Here is a 20,677-nt window from a genome sequence, read left to right on the forward strand (position 1 = left end):
CGATGTTTCTACAGCAAGGCACTGGCTCTTCAGTGATCCACTGACTACTACCAAACATGAACTGCCTTGCTAAGCAACAAGACTCTGGATAATATTTAAATCCATAATCCAGCTTCCTGCGGAAGTCGTTGGTTTCTTTTTGTTGTGGCGTTTCACTGACGTGCAGGTCATCTTTCCTCCAAATCTGAACGTCATATCTTGCTCTCCAATTGTGCTAAGCTTTCAACACAATTTTAACTTGATATTTCCTGTAGCTCTAAAATTCCTGACTCCGGTATGTTGTGTAATCATGAGAATGGGTATATAATAATCACCAAAATAGTCTAATTGATAGTAATGGTGTGTTTGTGGAACAGCAAACTATGCAGCCAACAATTTTAGATTCATGTATGCCTGTGCATTAATTCATACAGAGAGCCAATATGTGTTATGTTGATATTCTTGCTGTATTTATGGTCTGCAACATAATTGAAGTCTCAGCATGTTTCTGCTCTACATCAGACTTTTTTGTGCTTTCCTTTAGGAAAAGTAGGCAGAACCAATAATAACCTATGGTCAGGGAAATACATTCTTTAGGTCAATAAGATTGTCTTCAGTTCCCAGGATATCCTGTACCACATTGTCTCCAACATAGAAGCTCCGTGAAGGTTGGGGGTGCGCCAACTCAGGGAGCAACCACTAACTTGGATTCCAGCCAGTTGATGACCATATACAGTTTGTATTTGTGTTAACTTGAAGGGAAGTCCAGGGTCCTGCTATACTAATTTGGTGAATGATCATGGCTTAGTGTGTACATTTTTCTTAAGAGAACTCTTTCTCTGCCTTGACCGGTTACTCCTCCCTGGCGGGCATAAACTAGCCATGGGAGGAGATATTGCAGCCATTGCTGTGATTGCCAATTCATGCCCCAGCCACCTGTGTATGCCTCTGATTCTTGATGGTATATGTAGCGATGAATCTCCTCCTCTGTGTCAAGGATGCTTTTGAGGCGCTGCTTCTTCATACCCCAGCTTCCTCATGTGACATTGAGGGTCACACTGGGGGGCCTGGGGTGGCATTCAAAGAATGCCCACCCCGGGCTGCTTCGGGCCGATGGAATGGCCCAGAGCAAGCTCGTGCAGGAAGGCGCCTGCTTTAGAACGCGGCGTTTTCAAACGCTACGTTCTAATTGCTTGTCAGTTGGGGGTCCTCAGAGGCAGGTAGGAAGCAGCGTCTTCCTTTTGTGCCTTTCTCATGCCGTTTTATGGCTTTTTGAACTTCGCGCTGGGTTTAATTGTTATTTAAATGATGGCTGAGTCTGCTGCTGATGTTAGGGAAGCCTTGAGAGTGCTTTGTCAGGCAGGGAGGGAGGATTTATTGGCCATAAGGGTGCCGGATCAAGCATGGACTGGTTTGTCAAATAAAAGAAGTGCATCTTCAGATGGGGTTTCTGCTGCTATTTTAGCCTGTTCTTTATCTGATCGCTCTCCTGAGACTGGTGATGTTCAGTTGCGCAGTGGTAATAGTACGCTTTTTTTTTTTACTACAATAAATGTTATTTAAATTTTACAACCAACAGGGAGTTCTCCCGGCAAATAACGGTCATGCAAGTCACGAATTACAGATACAGAAACTGCTGATGTGGGTAGCATTTGAGGAGCAGTGTCACAGTTAAACCAACAACCCCCGCCACCCCCCTCCCTTGCACCGCTTGTCCCACTAAAACATTTTACAGGCATAAAAACATATAAGCATATCTCTATGTTGGCTCAACCGCGTCTTGAAGTGAGGATCCATTAAATAGTAAGTCTGTCTATAGGGTCTGCATCTGCTGATGGTGATAAGAGGGAGAGGTCTATACCCCGATAAGTAGCCCATGCTTTCCAGACCTTACCATGCTTCTGCGGGCATCCTTGGGCTTGAAACACTTCGGCTGACATACATTTGTCTAAAGCAGATTTCCAGGCCGCCACCCCCGGGAGGGGAAGAGGACTTCCACTGTTGAGCTATGTCCCGCTTGGCCAAAGTAAGTCCCACAAATAACAAATGCCGTTTGTATATGTTCCCCCCAATGCCGTCCATACTATGGAGAAGAGTTAGTCTAGGGTATGCAGGGAGGGCCCATCCTAGCACCCGCCCCAGGCAGGACAACACACGCGACCAGAAATGTTGCAAAGCCGTGCAGCCCCAGGCCGTTGCAAAAAGGAGCCGTCGTCAGATTGGCATCTAAGGCATGTGGGGGACGGGATAGCTCCCATGAGCTGGAGACGGGTGTAGTACACCCGGTGTAAGTATTTGGAGGACACCGCGGAACCCCTGGGGCTGGCGAGGGCCTCAGTCCAGTCATCATCTGAGAGGGTCGGTACATCTGCCTCCCACACCGCTCACGTCCGGTGTAGGTCTGTCTTAGAATGTGTGGTCAGTGTCTGGTAGAGTTGGCGGATTTTATGTTCTCCGAGGTCACCCATCAACAGTCTACCCTCTTACGGGTAAAATTCTGGCAGTCTTAAGGTTTTTAATCACGGGGGACAGGGCGTGGCGAAGCTGAAGGTATTTATTGAATTGGGACTTGTGTAGATCAAACTCCTCCTTCAGCTGTTGGAAGGATTTAAGTGTGGGCCCACGCATTACATCACCTAGCGTTGAGATCCCTATATTATCCCAACTGCGGAACCCGGGCAGGGTCGCGACCGACCGGAGGCATGTGCCCTGCCAGAGGGGGGTCCTGCACGTCAGCATGCCCCACAACCAAGAGTCCTAGAGACGCTCCTCCACATCTGTATCACCGTGCGACAGGCCGGGGGAAGGGCCCCCAGGGTAGAGTTGCTATACAGGAGGTCAAGCAAGGGATGCACCTCCAAAAAGAGTCTATCTACCACGTATACTGGGTCATTTTGCGGGTTGTACCACTAGTCATTAATGACTAGCAGCTGGGATGCCCAGTAGTAGGACCGCACGTCTGTCTCTGCGATGCCCCCACAGTAGGTAGATTGAACACAGGTCGCCAGAGCCACCCGAACCGCCCGCCGCCCCATAGGAAGCTATTCAAGAGCGCATTCATGTGCCGGAACCACGACGGCGGGATTGGGTATGGATAGTTTTGCAGTCTGTACAGCAAACGTGGCAGAGAACCATTTTAAAAATCGCGGACCTACCGTATAAGGACATGGGAAGATAGGACCAGATTGTCGTCTCATCCCGAACCGCCGGAAGCAGAGGCGGGTAATGGTAAGCTTTTAAAAGGGGATTCTTCTCTTATCTTATGTCAGCAGCCTGCTGGTCTCGCACACTCTCAGTCAGAGGCAAACTTCTTCAGAAAGCAGCCTCTCTTAAAGGGGACTGTGGCAGCACAGATGATGTGCTTTTGGTTGGCAGTGAGGTTATGGTGCCGCCTAGTGGTTACCTACATATGGCTAATTTTGGACTTAATCGGAACACTACTTGCCTAAATACAACTGTTAAACTGGATATTCCTAGATTTGGTATCAAATTTAATTTGTCAAAAAGCGTGTGTTCTGCCTCTGGTGATAGGTCTCTCTCACCAGTTTTTTTCTTGTGGGAGTGGTGAGTCAGACTCAAGCAGCGTGGTTTTGTCCACTGGGGACGCTTCAAAGGTTGGTGTAAAAAGCTATTCTGTTTTAAAATCCGCTATAAGCAGCCAGGTTTTGCCCTCTACAGCTTTCAGTGCATGTGCTCGGGCACGCGCTTTGGAGCAGAGGCACCATATGGCTTTCCTTTCTCGTCACGTGTCATTAGCTTTCAAGATACAAGAGCTTTCTTTCACATTCCATCATCTTTTTGTCCAGGTGACTTGTTATTTTATCTGGTTCCTTGTCCTGTTTCCCAATCCCTCTACTCCCGCTGAAGCAGACCATGTGTGCACATTTGTTTATTTTATCATTCAGTAAAAAAGTGATTAATTAACTAATTTCAGTTTCCTCCATGTTTTGCCTCAAAAAGCATTCTGATATATGCATGGGAGAAAACTGTGTTTACAATTTTCCTTGTGAAGCAAGCAGCAACGATCTATGTATCGCAAATTTTTAAGTCTAAGCAGCAGGTCCTGCTAAGACTGATAAAAGGAGCACCACTGAATGGAGCGATAGTAATTCCTAATTTTTGCAGCTCTATTCAATATGTGCTATGCCTAACACGTAGCGGGAAGAACTGTTCCCTTCTCATCAGCCAGACCCCAGGCTTTCTGCATACCCCCCACCCCACCCCCGGTTACTGATTAACCTCCGTAACTCTCATTATGTTGTCTTTGGAACGTCAACTCGGCCTCTGGCTAATTTCATTCATTTTTATTACTATTTGAGTTCCACAGATTTGAAGTAACTGTGTCCCTTATTTATACAACCGAGACTACACCAGTCCGGCACCCTGCTAGAGGTGTGGGAGCTTTTCATAATATTTTGACAGAAAATACAAAAAAACAGCATTGACTTTAAAATAAAAGGTGCATTGATAATAAACATGGCAGTAGTACTTGTGTTATCTACTTTGGGATGGTGAAGAGCGGAATATATCTCCCCGACTGCTCTCAAAGCCCACACACCTCTGCCGGCCATCTTCTAAAAATTCAGAGGACTCTCATTCTTCTCTCTCTGGTTCTGAAACACAACCAAAACACACACACACGGATGCACAAACTGACCATACATGAATGAAATCCATATCTGCCTGGTATCGAGTTAAACATGTTTTGTCAAATTGCATGCGCTCCTGTAGGCTCACCACAACACATTGCCGCCCGTTACATGCATTTCGGCACTCTCTGCCACACTGCCTTCAAGAGCAGCTCATACTTTTGCACAATCTCTCACTGCTCTGAGGAGCTATTCACATTCCTGCAGTTTCAACCCGCCACTGCTGTGCTCGTGTAGGAAGGTAGAACCCTGACTATGGTTGCCCCCAACTTTTTGCCTGGTGTTTTGCTGGTTTTCTGACTTAGTTGACCTGGAACCCTGCTATTCAGGGCCCCAGGCCTACTGCTCTCTCTGTAAAATGGATTCCATGTACCTTAGGTACATATCTAAATTGGATACTGAGTCACCTTATCAGTCCCCGTACAGTGTACCTTAGGTACCCAGGGCATAGGTGTACCCAGGGCCTACCAGGGGCTGCAGCATGTATTATGCCACCCCTGGCTGGCCATCCAAATCTGACACAACTGGCTGCTTGACAGCTGGGGCAAGGTGGTGTAATCACCCTTTGCTTTAGATATAGTATACCTATATCTAACCCTAAAAATGGACACACAGATCTCCTATCAGTCACTCCTATGGCAGGCCTTAACAATCCTGAAGGCAGAGTGCTTGGAATCGTGTGAGATGGTGCTCTGGCATGAGCTGAGCCTGTCTGCGGCTTTCGGGATCTATCCCTTAGCCGTTTCCATGATATCGCATACCATATACTCTTAAGTGCATTATAATCCTCGCGGTTATGTGCCAACTCTGGTATCGCTTTATCAAAACATGTCGAGTAAGGTGTCATACGAATTGGAATACTAACCCCTCGCCAATTCTGGCGACGGGGTTAGCATTCCACCCTTCTAGAGGGACACGACATGCATGTAACCTATAACCCGGTTAAAAGTCAGACAGAGCCTTAGCATCCACAAAATGGATGCTGCCACCGAGACACAAGTCTGCCCTCCTGCTGCTGGGAGTCCTCCCAGAGCAGGAGATAAGGACAAAGGGTTTCCTGCCAGGGGCGGTGCCAGCACCGTCCCAGACAGGGTTTTGTGTATTGTAGGTAGGCAGGGCTTTAGAGGAAGGTGACTGCACGTGGCACCCCGGTGCTCACTGTGCATAGGCTGGCTGGAACCAGTTCCAGGGTCACTCCAGACCCTGTGCTGGGGAAAAGCCCGCCAAGGAAGTGGGTGTAACCACCCCCCTCCCAGTCCCACCCATAGGGCAGGACTTAGTCGCGTGCCAGCCCCTTTTTACAGGATAAAGGTAGAGACTGGCCCCCTTCCAAATCAGATCATCTTTGAATCCTGAAACTACTTTCTGCGAAAGGAACTCAAGACTTCTTCCTAAGATTTCTCCCTTGTGACTAAGGAGTAGTCACCCTGCATCCGCAGGCACCATCTAAGAACACTGCGGTCTGCTGCAAGTCCTTCCTCCGGAATCCGACTGCCCAGCTCGACGAGAACCGGCTTCCCTGGCACCTCTGACCTCTACCTGCATCATCAGTCACGCTGAGATTCGTGGGTGTGACGAGACCTCGAGGGACCGGCCATCTTCAAGACTGCACGACTTCTTTCCAGCAAGCCCGCCGAGTGAATTCCTGGTGAGTGCTTTGGGGTCCGAGAAGCCCCCACCCTGAGCAGCTCCAGCACCGAAGAGCAGCCCCCCAGCATCTCCACGATCTGCGTGGGGCCCTTCTGCTTTTTACTGCTCACCGCGTTGTTTGGCTACTAGCCCGCTGGCTTGTGGCCTTCCTGACGACGCCCGACGACATTTCTGCTGCTGGTCTGGTTGCTCCAGACTGGCCCTTGCTTCCCTCCATCGGAGAAGTACCCTGGACCCTCCTGGTCCACTCAAGACGCCATTTTAGGTCCACCGCGTGGGCCTTGCATTTGCCAAGACTTGTTGCCCAATCCTGGGTCCAGCGACGTCGACAGCAAGAACCTTCGTGGGACAGCTCGCACCTCCATCCTGGTCGCCGACAACGCCTCCTGGTCCGAGAGACTGCAGAGCCCAGCAGCGCCCACTCACCTGACTGCGGTGACTTCGCCCGGTGCCATCCTGGTGCCCACTTAATCACTGGCTAGTGATTCAAGAACTTGGTCCCCTCTGCTTTCAGGTTTTCTTCTTCCTTGATCCAGGCTTGGATCCATCGAACTTTTCTTCACTGGTCGCCTGCCAGCAACTTCTTCCTTCCAGGCTCCTGGTCCGGCAACGAGATCCCCGACGTCTTTTCAGACCTATGCAGCTGCAGCCCCTGGGCTAGGTAACTTCGGCACTTCGGTGTCCCAGCATAGCCTCACTATCCTAGGGTCAGGATCCACTGTCGTTTTCTTCCTACCAGGTCGGGTTCGCCCGTGAACACTAACTTTGCCTTTACTAGCCTCCATAGACTTTGTCCCGCATCCCGCGTGAGAGTACACACTCTGCACCCGAGTCCCCTGGGTCTCCTAGTAGTAATCTAACGATTCCCTAGTCCAGTCCTAGCGATTCCAAAGCCTATTAGTACTGTACTTACCTGCTAGTAATTTCGCATTCCACTTTTTAAGTATATGGTTTTTCGTGCCCCTCGGGCATTTGTGTATAACGTGCTAACTTAAGTATTTTCGTAAGAGTTTTGTTGTGTGCTTAGCTCCCTGTCTCATAAAGAGCCAGGGTAGTCTTGTTATAAATAAATACACTGTTTATTTTCATAACAACTTGTGTGGTGTCCTTTCACTGGGTGTTCAAGGGGTAATGTGATGGTAAAACAGCTGGCTTAACACGCCCTCTAGAGTCTTAGCCTTAGACTGCTCGTATCCATGCTACTAGGATAGCTGGTCTATAAGGTTGACTTACAACCAATCATCAATAAGGGTTGTTTGGACTGATATATAGTGATCACTAGAATAGTGAGCACTGCACATCAGGCCAACTTCTCACATTGGTGAGCAGCGGTTGGGATTTGAGCTTGCTGTTGTTTTACCACACATGCCCTAAGAATATCTTGTGAAAGATCACATAAGTACTAAAGGTACATATAACTTAGCTTAGAATACTCTGAGTTCTACTGAACCAGCTGTTGTAGCTCCTAGGGCCTAGCACACCCTAAACTACAACTCTAGCAAGGGATCAGTAGGCAAACATATAGTGTAGGTAAGTGCACCACTTACACCTCACTAGAAAAGCATGTCGACTCAGGGGGACTCTACTGAGACTCCCCTGGTCAGTGTTGACCCTCCACAGGTCACTTCAAGATATGCAGCTCTCAGTTTTCAGGAGATGAGACAAATCTGTGTCTCCAGGAAACTGAAGCAGGGGTCTAACCCCACCACTCCCTTTCTGATAGGTCTCTTAGAGACATATGATGCCAGAAAGCTTTCTCAGTTACATGAGAACATGCCAGCCTTAGAGGGAACCTCTGGGGATCCAGATCTCCCCAACACTGATTCAGCAGTTGAGGAGGAGGATCAAGAGGAACTCTCTGGGGATGAGGTAGACAAAGGTCTTGAGGTAGTCAGAAGGCTAACCAGGGCCAACTTAGACTTACTTGGGCTAGGATCTGGGGGACCCCCAGTACTAACCCGAAGTGGGCCTAACCTTGGAGTTAGGAGAGATAGATCTCTTTCTAGGGACTCCATTAGATCTCTGCACTCTAATGCCTCTTCTCAGGGGAGAAGGAACTCTCCCCAGAGGAGATTGACTTCCCCTCAGAGAAGAGAGCATGAAGCAAGGATGAGACAAGCTAGACTGAGGATTGAAAGGGAAGAACTTGCCCTGGCCAAAGAAAAGCTTGCATTTGCTAGAGAGCAGAAAATGAGTGGGTTAGCTCCCACTGGTGGCAGCAATCTCCCAAGAGATAGAGAGAAGGGTTTAGATACTAAACACCTGACTAAAATAGTGCCCCCCTTTAAGCAAGGGGATGACATCCAGAAATGGATGGCTGCTCTGGAGAGGGCCTGCACTGTGCAGTGCATTCCCCAGAGTCAGTGGGCAGCTATACTGTGGCTCTCCTTTGATGGTAAAGGTAGAGATAAGCTCCTCACTACAAGAGTGGAGGATGCTAACAATTACCAGGTCCTGAAAAATGCACTGGTTGATGGGTTTGGTTTAACCACTGAGCAGTACAGGTTGCTGTTCAGAGACACCCAGAAAACTCAGTCTCAGGACTGGTCAGACTTTGTTGATTGTGCCACTAAGGCTTTGGAAGGCTGGCTACTGGGTAGTAAGGTTACTGATTTCAAGGGATTGTATAATCTAATTATGAGAGAGCAAGTCTTAAATAATTGTCAGAACCAGTTATTACACCAGCACCTGGTAGACTCTGATCTGACCTCTCCACAAGAATTGGGTAAGAGGGCAGACAAATGGGTCAGAACCAGGATTAGGCCCAAGAACCAAGGGGGTGACCAGAAAAAGGAATCAACCAAGCCTCAAGAGAAGGGTGGGAATAAATCTACAGATCAAACCACATCAGGGCCCCAAAAATCCTCTGAGGGGGGTGGGTCCCAGAATCCTTCCAACAACCAGAAGAAACCTTATTGTTATCCCTGTAAACAGGTGGGTCATTTAAAAACTGACAGCAGTTGCCCAAAGAATAACAATAAGGAAAACATACCCCCAAGTAACATTCCCAAACCTCCTGTTACTACTAGTAGTAATCCCCCAGGTGGTGGGAGTGCCCCCAAGAATTTGGGTGCATTTACTTTGGGAGTTCCTGGGGACTCTGGCCTAACCAGGTCCCCAAACTTAGATACTCTTGTCTGTGAGACTGGCATGGGGTTTGCCAACTTCACAACTTGTCCCAACACTTTGAGCAAGTACAGACAGGAGCCCCTCATCAATGGTATAAAAGTTGAGGCCTATAGAGACACAGGGGCTAGCATCACTATGGTGACTGAGAGTCTAGTCCCCTCAAGGCAACTTTTACCTGGTGCCACATACCAGGTGACCAATATTGATGGAGTACAGAGAGATCATCCCATGGCAGTGGTCAATCTCAGCTGGGGAGGTGTCACTGGCCACAAGAGAGTGGCAGTGTCACCAAACTTGCCTGTAGATTGCCTACTGGGGAATGATTTAGAGCTCTCAGCCTGGGCTGAAGTAGAGCAAGAAACCCATTCTAAAATGGTAAATACCCATGGTAAGGTTAGTGGGGCAGTGGTAGCCACAGCCCCAGTCCAAGATGTCCTCCCTGAACAGGTCAGGAGGGTTGTGCCAGTCACTACCCAATCTCAGACAACTTCCTTCCCAGAACAGGTTGTCAAGGCTGTCATGGTAACAGCCCACACCCAAACTGAGCCCCCTCCTGAAAAGGTTGGGAGAGTTGTGATGGCCACAGCTCAAACTCAGACAGATGACAGTGTTGTGAAGCCTGAAACTATGGATCACTCCACTCAGACAGAGAGTATTGAGGAGGAAGAGAAATCTCCCTCCCACCAGACTTTAGGAAAGGATCAGCCTCCTCAGGGAACTGATCTGACCCCTTGTGAAGAAACTGCCACAGAGGTAGTCAGGCCTAGCCTGGCAGAACCCCTGATGTCAGTGGACCCTTCCAAGGTGGGACCCAGTCTGGAGCAGGTAACCTGCCCCTCTCTACCCTGCCTCAGTCAGCCCAGGGCTGTAGGGGTCAGGGAGGCCAGTGTTGGACCCCAAAGGGCCCCCTGTCCAAAAGAATTCCCCAATCAGCAGATTAAGGGCACTGAAGCTAGTAGACCTAGCCAAGTGAAAATAAGACACACTCCTGAGGGATCCCCCTTAAAATTAGTTAGGGACCTCCCACAGATGGACACTGTTGGGCACAGCCAAACTTGGGACCTGAGGGCCCCAGACCTGACCTGTCCCTCCAGTAAGCCAAACAGAGGGACCCAACCTCCAGCTGTAGGTAGCCAGAGGTTGACCCTGAGAGCCCAAAACAACTCAGTCTTGGAAAGAAAGGTCTCTATGGTGGATGATGATTGGAGGAAGCTGAGCCCAAAGTTAGTGGAGCCTCACTTCAGTACTCCATTTCAGCACCAGCCTTTTTCTTTGACAAAACACACCACAGGTAGAGATTCCCTATGGTGGAGACCCTCAGACACCCTTAGGGTGAGGGATTGCTTAGTGGACCATGACATAGGGGGTAACCATGCCAGTGCTGGTACTTCCTTGAATGGCCACTTAGGCAATATAGGCTTACCTGGACAAGGATAGCCTTATCTCCTTTCGTTTGGGGGGGGGTTATGTAGGAAGGTAGAACCCTGACTATGGTTGCCCCCAACTTTTTGCCTGGTGTTTTGCTGGTTTTCTGACTTAGTTGACCTGGAACCCTGCTATTCAGGGCCCCAGGCCTACTGCTCTCTCTGTAAAATGGATTCCATGTACCTTAGGTACATATCTAAATTGGATACTGAGTCACCTTATCAGTCCCTGTACAGTGTACCTTAGGTACCCAGGGCATAGGTGTACCCAGGGCCTACCAGGGGCTGCAGCATGTATTATGCCACCCCTGGCTGGCCATCCAAATCTGACACAACTGGCTGCTTGACAGCTGGGGCAAGGTGGTGTAATCACCCTTTGCTTTAGATATAGTATACCTATATCTAACCCTAAAAATGGACACACAGATCTCCTATCAGTCACTCCTATGGCAGGCCTTAACAATCCTGAAGGCAGAGTGCTTGGAATCGTGTGAGATGGTGCTCTGGCATGAGCTGAGCCTGTCTGCGGCTTTCGGGATCTATCCCTTACCATGATATCGCATACCATATACTCTTAAGTGCATTATAATCCTCGCGGTTATGTGCCAACTCTGGTATCGCTTTATCAAAACATGTCGAGTAAGGTGTCATACGAATTGGAATACTAACCCCTCGCCAATTCTGGCGACGGGGTTAGCATTCCACCCTTCTAGAGGGACACAACATGCATGTAACCTATAACCCGGTTAAAAGTCAGACAGAGCCTTAGCATCCACAAAATGGATGCTGCCACCGAGACACAAGTCTGCCCTCCTGCTGCTGGGAGTCCTCCCAGAGCAGGAGATAAGGACAAAGGGTTTCCTGCCAGGGGCGGTGCCAGCACCGTCCCAGACAGGGTTTTGTGTATTGTAGGTAGGCAGGGCTTTAGAGGAAGGTGACTGCACGTGGCACCCCGGTGCTCACTGTGCATAGGCTGGCTGGAACCAGTTCCAGGGTCACTCCAGACCCTGTGCTGGGGAAAAGCCCGCCAAGGAAGTGGGTGTAACCACCCCCCTCCCAGTCCCACCCATAGGGCAGGACTTAGTCGCGTGCCAGCCCCTTTTTACAGGATAAAGGTAGAGACTGGCCCCCTTCCAAATCAGATCATCTTTGAATCCTGAAACTACTTTCTGCGAAAGGAACTCAAGACTTCTTCCTAAGATTTCTCCCTTGTGACTAAGGAGTAGTCACCCTGCATCCGCAGGCACCATCTAAGAACACTGCGGTCTGCTGCAAGTCCTTCCTCCGGAATCCGACTGCCCAGCTCGACGAGAACCGGCTTCCCTGGCACCTCTGACCTCTACCTGCATCATCAGTCACGCTGAGATTCGTGGGTGTGACGAGACCTCGAGGGACCGGCCATCTTCAAGACTGCACGACTTCTTTCCAGCAAGCCCGCCGAGTGAATTCCTGGTGAGTGCTTTGGGGTCCGAGAAGCCCCCACCCTGAGCAGCTCCAGCACCGAAGAGCAGCCCCCCAGCATCTCCACGATCTGCGTGGGGCCCTTCTGCTTTTTACTGCTCACCGCGTTGTTTGGCTACTAGCCCGCTGGCTTGTGGCCTTCCTGACGACGCCCGACGACATTTCTGCTGCTGGTCTGGTTGCTCCAGACTGGCCCTTGCTTCCCTCCATCGGAGAAGTACCCTGGACCCTCCTGGTCCACTCAAGACGCCATTTTAGGTCCACCGCGTGGGCCTTGCATTTGCCAAGACTTGTTGCCCAATCCTGGGTCCAGCGACGTCGACAGCAAGAACCTTCGTGGGACAGCTCGCACCTCCATCCTGGTCGCCGACAACGCCTCCTGGTCCGAGAGACTGCAGAGCCCAGCAGCGCCCACTCACCTGACTGCGGTGACTTCGCCCGGTGCCATCCTGGTGCCCACTTAATCACTGGCTAGTGATTCAAGAACTTGGTCCCCTCTGCTTTCAGGTTTTCTTCTTCCTTGATCCAGGCTTGGATCCATCGAACTTTTCTTCACTGGTCGCCTGCCAGCAACTTCTTCCTTCCAGGCTCCTGGTCCGGCAACGAGATCCCCGACGTCTTTTCAGACCTATGCAGCTGCAGCCCCTGGGCTAGGTAACTTCGGCACTTCGGTGTCCCAGCATAGCCTCACTATCCTAGGGTCAGGATCCACTGTCGTTTTCTTCCTACCAGGTCGGGTTCGCCCGTGAACACTAACTTTGCCTTTACTAGCCTCCATAGACTTTGTCCCGCATCCCGCGTGAGAGTACACACTCTGCACCCGAGTCCCCTGGGTCTCCTAGTAGTAATCTAACGATTCCCTAGTCCAGTCCTAGCGATTCCAAAGCCTATTAGTACTGTACTTACCTGCTAGTAATTTCGCATTCCACTTTTTAAGTATATGGTTTTTTGTGCCCCTCGGGCATTTGTGTATAACGTGCTAACTTAAGTATTTTCGTAAGAGTTTTGTTGTGTGCTTAGCTCCCTGTCTCATAAAGAGCCAGGGTAGTCTTGTTATAAATAAATACACTGTTTATTTTCATAACAACTTGTGTGGTGTCCTTTCACTGGGTGTTCAAGGGGTAATGTGATGGTAAAACAGCTGGCTTAACACGCCCTCTAGAGTCTTAGCCTTAGACTGCTCGTATCCATGCTACTAGTCTATAAGGTTGACTTACAACCAATCATCAATAAGGGTTGTTTGGACTGATATATAGTGATCACTAGAATAGTGAGCACTGCACATCAGGCCAACTTCTCACAGCTCGTCACATACATTCCAACAGTCACTCGCTCCCCACACTTCTGTCACAAGTTATACATACTCCTACAGTCTATCCCACACTGTTCTCGGGATGGGATCACTGGCATGGGTCACAAAATAGTCAGACAAGGAACCGCATGGATAGGCCACACACATACTGGAATAGTGCACCCTAACACACACACACACACACTGGATAATGTGCTGCTCATTTAGTAATAATAGATGTTGTAGCACCCAGGTTAATCTGCTGCATGGCTAAACACATATACAGACCTAAAGGCAAGACCTCTTGGCTATGCCAATGCTTGTTTTTTTGTTGATGCTACATTTTTTGTTGTTCTTCTTTCATTTCAACCGCAGTTGTCAACACAATACTTGTTTTTCTGCATCTTTATTTGGTTTTCTGCTGATTATCTTTAATTAATATTTTCTTTAGAGGTACTGGTGCTTTATTTCACTGACCTATTTGCTGTTGTGTTTTCCATCCTACTTTGATCAGTTTCCTATTCACAACATGGAATCTGTTACCCCTCCTGCCTTGTTTCTACGGGACCCTGGAGAACCACCTTTGAAATGGTGTCTTTGGTTCAGATCTTTTGAACCATATCTTGGTGCTATTGATGGTTTAAATTTCAAACCAGAAAGAAAACGTAATCTTTTATATTATTACTTCGGTGTAGAATGACAAAATGTTTTTGACCACTTACCTGTATATTTAGGGCAAGATTTAGGTGATTAGATGAATTTCAACTTGCAGTTAAAAAATTATCTATTTACTTTGAAGGAAAAGTTAATTTAGTGGTTCATCGTCACAAATTTTTTCCTCGGATCCAAGGTCCTAATCAATCTATTGACACTTAAATTACAGCATTAAAAGTTTTGGCTAGCTATTGTGATTTTGATCATTTCACTTCACAATTGATGGCGAACTACGCATATGCATTGACTTGCGCTCCATTAATAATGCAATTTGGGTGGAAAATTTTCCATTACCCCGCATTGAGGATCTTATCACTGCAGTTGGCCAATACAAATGGTTTTCCAAACTGGATTTACGAACTGAGTACCATCAGGTGGAACTGGACGAGTCTTCCAGGCATTTCACAGCTTTCGTTACACCTGATGGTATATTCCAGTTCCGCAGGATGCCATTTGGTTTGGTGTCCGCTGCGTCTGTTTTTCAGAAAGTTATGAGCAATATGTTCAAGGATGTTATGTTATGTTATGTTATTTATTCTTTTGTATAGCGCAACGGCTACTCAGAAAGAGTGTCCCGGCGCTTTAGGTAAAGGAGAGCTGCAACACAATAACACAACACAATTAAAAAGAGAAAACAAGACAGCTAGGGTAAGGAGGGCTGCTGAGAGGCCTACTGGGTAAAGAGCCAGGTTTTAAGGCCTTTCCTAAAAACAAGAAGACTGGTGGCCCCCCGGAGGATATTTCTAACGTAGTTGTATTTCAAGATGATATCCTGGTGCACACTGTTTCAAAAGAAGAACACAATGTTATACTTGAAAATGTACTTACCGCATTACAAGATAATCATGTTACAGTCAGAGAAGACTGATGCATTTACAAGATAATCATGTTACAGTCAGAGAAGACTAATGCATTTTTCCAGTAAATGAGATTGAGTATTAAGGACACGTTCTTTCCAAAGACGGTGTCAAACCTAAACCTAATATTGTGGATGGCATTGTCAATGCACCCCATCCAATTGACAAAGACCAACTTCGTTCGTTCATTTGGCTTTGTGAATTCTATTCCAAGTTCATAAAGAATTTTGCAAGTCTCACTGAATGTTTCAGAAGTCTTTTAAAGAAAAACTCTAATTTTATATGAACAGCTACTTGTCAAGACTTTTTCAATGCATCAAAGAGGGTATCCCTTCTGCTTTGTCTTCAAGCATACATGGAAGGGCGAGATACATTTGTTACTGTGGATGCCAGCTCTTATGGCATGGGTGCAATGTTATCACAAATGGCAGGCAACAATGAGCTTACTATTGGTTTTGCTTCAAGACGAATGAAAGACTTTGAACTGAGATACTCAGTTATTGAGAAAGAATTGCTTGCTTGTGTATGGGGAATTGAGAAATTCAGACCATACTTGTGGGGGAGAAAGTTTTGTTTGAGGACCGATCACAAGCCATTAGTGGATATACTCTCTGGCAACAAAATCAAAAAAGCAACAGCTAGGTTAGCTAGGTTATCCACCAAGCTTTTAGAATTCAATTTTACTGTACAATACATAGCTGGTGGAAAGAATATCAAAGCTGACTTCTTGCCCAGACATCCTGTGCATGAGGATAAGTCTAATGAATCAGAAGAAGATATTGAAGAATGTATCATTGCTAGCATTGATGACACAGTAATTTGCCCTGACATGGTAGAGTGGTGCAAGCATTAGAAAGTGACTTACTACTTAAACAAGTTGTGGAGTTTGTGGTGAAAGGTTGGCCTAGGGAAAGATCTATTGAACCATTTTGTAAGGTCGCAAATGAATTATCTCTTGAAGGCAAACTTTTAGTCAGAGAAGACAAATGAATCCCTCCATGTTGTTTTCGAGAAAGAATTCTAGAAACTGCGCATTCAGGTCATTTGGGTATGACTGCCACTAAGCGCAGAATACGTAATGATTTTTGGTGGCCGTCTGTAGATCGAGATGTGGAAGCACATGTTTATACAGTGACAAACATATAGTTACAAATTCTCCATCTCCCAAACCCTCAATTTCTCCTAACAGAGTATGGCAAAAGGTCGCCGTAGATTTTCTTGGACCATTTCATGTACTACCCAATTGTATAAAATATTTCATAGTTCAAATTGATCACTTATCCAGGTGGGTGGAGGTCAGAGGAGTTTCTGAGCCAAATACCAAATCTGTTATTCGTTTTCTTCAAGATGTATTCAGCAGAGAGGCCACACCTGAGGAATTACTTACAGATAATGGAGTTCAGTTTACTTCACAAGTCATGCAAGATATTTTGACATTTACGCACTCCTTTGTATTTTCCTCAGGGAAATGGCAAAGTTGAAAGATTCAACAGGGTTCTAGTCGAATGTATTCAGAATGCCATCAAAGCAAAAGTAGATTGTGAGTCTGCTATCCGAGATCTGGTATGGGCATATAGGACTACCCCTCACTCTGTTTTGGGTTGTGTTCCTTTTGAATTGATGAGAGGGAGAAAAGTGGTATCTACACTCAATCCGTTTTGGAAATTGAATTTTTGGATAATAAATGTAATGTTGTAAAAAATTCTTTCATTGGTAAAAATCGTAATGATGAAGCCAGTGTTAGCAGATGTGAAAAACTCGCCATGCCTGTTTCTAAAAAAGAAGCCAAATTTGTTGTTGGTGATCTGGTTCGAGTTAAGGATCTTTTGATGCTACAAAAAGGTAAATCAAAATTCAGGGATCCTGCATGTATAGTCAATTAAAGGCAACAGTGCAAAATTAGAGAATGGTCAGTGGTGGAATTTTGGTCGCTTGGCCAAAATCAATTCGGCTCATAATCCAGTTGTAAATATTGGTCAAAGTTTTCCTGATGTCAAAAGGAGTTCAAGACTTTGGAGGATTCCTAGTAGGTATGTTCAGTAAGCATTCTGTTCACTGTGTTGTTAAGCGCGCTATTTTCTATTTTTGTTAAAAGGAGGGAGATATGTGGTGTCTGTGTATCATTTCTCAGTGCACTTTCTTTATATAAAAATGTTGGAATGTTACTTTATACTTGTCAATGTATTCCATGTGTTACTTGTTCAGAATGTTTGGGCCAGGCACTGGAATTGCTTCAAAGGCAGTTGGAGCTACCACCTTGAGCCCCTTATACCTGTATGCTGCTGTATCCTGTTGACTGCAATAAAACCTTTCAAAGATTGAAGACTTCTGGTTTATATGATTGATCATCCGTCTTACAGAAGAGAGCACACTTCAGGCAGTTACGCCAATTGATATTCCCAAGCTATGTTATTGGCTTTAGTTCTATCCTCTGCAGGACCAAGCTTTAAAATTGGAATGGGGTTTCAAAGAAGGCTTCCGGCTGGGTTACCAAGGTCCTAGATGCCGCAGGTTTGCTCTCAATTTGAAATCTGCTAATCAATTCTCACACATTATTGCTGAAAAGTTACACTCAGAAATTGCTGAAGGCAGAATGGCTAGTCCTTTTTCTACCTGGCCTCTTCCCTACCTTATCATCTCTCCCTTGGGTGTTGTTCCAAAAAAAGGCACATGGTGAATTTTGTATGATACAGCATTTGTCATGGTCACAAGGTTCGTCAGTGAATGATTTCATAGCTAAAGAAGATACTATGGTACACTTTGCTTCAGTTGATGTGGCTCTCGAACTGGTGAGGAAAGCTGGCTCATATGCGGAGTTGTTGAAATGTGACATTAAATCTGCTTTTAGATTACTCCCTGTACACCCATGGGACTTGCATTGCTTGGTATCCATTTTGAAGGGCAATATTTTGTTAATAAAATTTTGCCTATGAGTTGTGCAGTTTCTTGTCAACTTTTTGAGGATTTTCGTTCATTTCTGCAATTACTTTTCTCTTTTAGATCAGGTCATGTTCAAGTGTCACATTATCTGGATGACTTTCTGTTTGTTGGTGTAGCTAAGACTCAGCAGTGTAGTTATGTTATGTTATGTTAGTGGACTCTTATATAGATCATAATTCACCCGGGGGCCTCTCCGCGCAGCGCTTGTAGCAGAGAGCTTCAGTCTTTTCAGGCTATAACCAAGGAATTAGGCGTGCCTCTGGCTGAGGAGAAAACGGAGGGCCCTGCAACATGTTTGTTTTTTCTGGGCCTTGAAATTGACACAAAGAAAATGGAGGCTAGATTGCCATTAGCAAAAGTAAGAGATTTTGGATTTCTTGGAACATGCTAGGTTATCTTATAAACTCGCCTTGTTCGAGATGCAACAATTATTGGGTCATTTGAATTTTGCGTGCAAAGTGGTGAAAGCTGGCAGGTCCTTCTGTCGAAGGTTAGGTTTTACTATGTCCGGTATTAACTTACCTCATCACAGAGTTCGAGTGTCTCTTTCTGTGAGAGCTGACTTTGAAGTATGGATTATGTTTCTTAAGGTCTTCAATGGAGTCACCATTTGGTCCCATTTTTTATGGTCAATTCAGATTTACTCTGATGCATCAGGGGCCAATGCCTTTGGGGTCTTCTTTTTTTAAAAACGTTTTATTGTAATTCTAATCAAGGCACAAGTTAATCAGATAGTACATACAAACATTATATCCAGACATTATCAGTTGTTTGGCAATAATCGCAATGATAGTACACACATTGTACCAGAGGACAATATTCCATCCATGAAATTCACATCTCCCCGCCATTGTCATCTTCAGATTTCCCCTCAGCCTGTGCCCTTGGTGGCTCACAGATGTACCCCCTGAATTTATTCCAGGCCCCCCAGACCCTGCTCCAATTCAGAACACAGCCTTGATTGATAAACACTGCTTTTTCGGCCATCATGGCATTATCCAGATCCCCACACCATGCAGTGAGTGTTGGTGACTCTCACGCACCCCCTATTGGCTCTTCTGGGATGGCAAGTGGTGTGCTGCAACCTGACCAGAGAAGTGGATTACAGAAAAGCGTAGTATAGCAGTTTTTTAAATTCTTTCCTCTGATTGTAGCATTGGTCGTTTGGGGCACATGGTTGGCAAACAAAACCATTCTTTTCCATGTGGACAAAAAAACTGTGGTTGACCTGGTAAATGGTCAAAAGGCCAAAGATAGGCGTCTGCTAAAATTATTACAGAGATTCCTGCTTGGTTGCCTGATGTTCAATGTAACGTTTAAAGTAAAACATGTCCCAGGTTTGGGTGATAATATAGCAGATGCCTTATCTTGTTCCCAGTGGCAGAGATTCCGTGGTTTGGCATCCGGAGCAGACCCGGTAAAAACTCAGATTCCTCAAGAGGTATGGTAGCTAGCAGATTAAAGATACGGCGATTAGTTCAACACTCTTATGCTGACAGTACAGGTTTTGCTTACAGAAGAGCTTGGGCTGAATTCCTACATCTGGATGCTGCTTGTCACAGCAATGTTGAAATAGGTTGTGTAAATCGCAACAATGATATCTTACGGTTCTTTTTGGACACTATTGATAAGAATATATCAGTCACTACAATTTCTGGGAAACTGTCAGGCATTTCCTTCTATGGTAAGTGTTTTTGGGCGTATGAGCCATCTTTAGGAGAACTGGGTAGGAGAACTTTACAAGGTTGATCTAAAAGAAGCGCTGTACTGTATTAAGAAAGCCTATATCTCTTTCCTTACTGGGCAACATAATAACAATTTTACTAAGAATTTGCTTTTCCCATTTAGAATTTTTGTTATTCAAACTTTGCATGTTATGGTTATTTGTTGGGGCCTTTAGAGTCTCAGAGTTACTGGGTAATTCAATTCAAAAGCTTTATTCGGTTTGTGATAACAACCATATTAACAAAACATTAAAATTACATAATTACAGCCTCCATATCGTTCTTAGCATCAATAATACTTAGCATGGGGAGCTATTAAAACAGTATATGTATTATACATATGTGCAAAATTTGCAAAATAACAGTATTCAAAGCTATACAATTATAATATCATATATATGCACAGTAACCAGTCTAAAATGATAAATAACTTTTCTGGGATATTTTAGACAGAGTATGCAAATTTCGTAATAAGGTGGCTGGTGCTTACAATATACATAATCAGCAATGGTCACCCTGGTATGTTTTTAAGCCTTGCCTGGTATATAGGTTACACAATAAAACCTTCTTTAAATTGTGTACATATCATACAAATATAATCATAGGTGACAAGTACTAACATTGTATATTATGTGCAAATTACGCTATAAAGTGTCGTATATAAAGTGGCTAGTGCTTACAATATACGTAACCAACAGTGGTCACCGTAGTATGTTAAGTCTTGCCTAGTATATAAATTACACAATAAGACCTTCTTTAAAATGTATACATTTCATACGGATATAATCATAGGTGACAAATACTTACATTGTATATTACGTGCAAATTACGCTATAAAGTGTCGCGTACCAGCTGAATT

At 45.8% G+C, this 20,677-nt stretch overlaps 1 protein-coding gene across 1 annotated transcript in view; it reads left to right on the forward strand.

The window, feature by feature from the left end:
- LOC144804134 (uncharacterized) overlaps positions 1–20,677 on the forward strand; it is a 123,328-nt gene that overhangs the window by 46,119 nt on the left and 56,532 nt on the right. The window contains exon 3 of the mRNA XM_078671899.1: positions 16,619–16,717. Coding sequence (XP_078528025.1) covers positions 16,619–16,717 — 99 coding nt within the window. The remainder of the gene's footprint in view (positions 1–16,618; positions 16,718–20,677) is intronic.

This window comes from Lissotriton helveticus, chromosome 1_2 (assembly GCF_964261635.1).
Source record: "Lissotriton helveticus chromosome 1_2, aLisHel1.1, whole genome shotgun sequence".
NCBI classification, from domain to species: domain Eukaryota; kingdom Metazoa; phylum Chordata; class Amphibia; order Caudata; family Salamandridae; genus Lissotriton; species Lissotriton helveticus.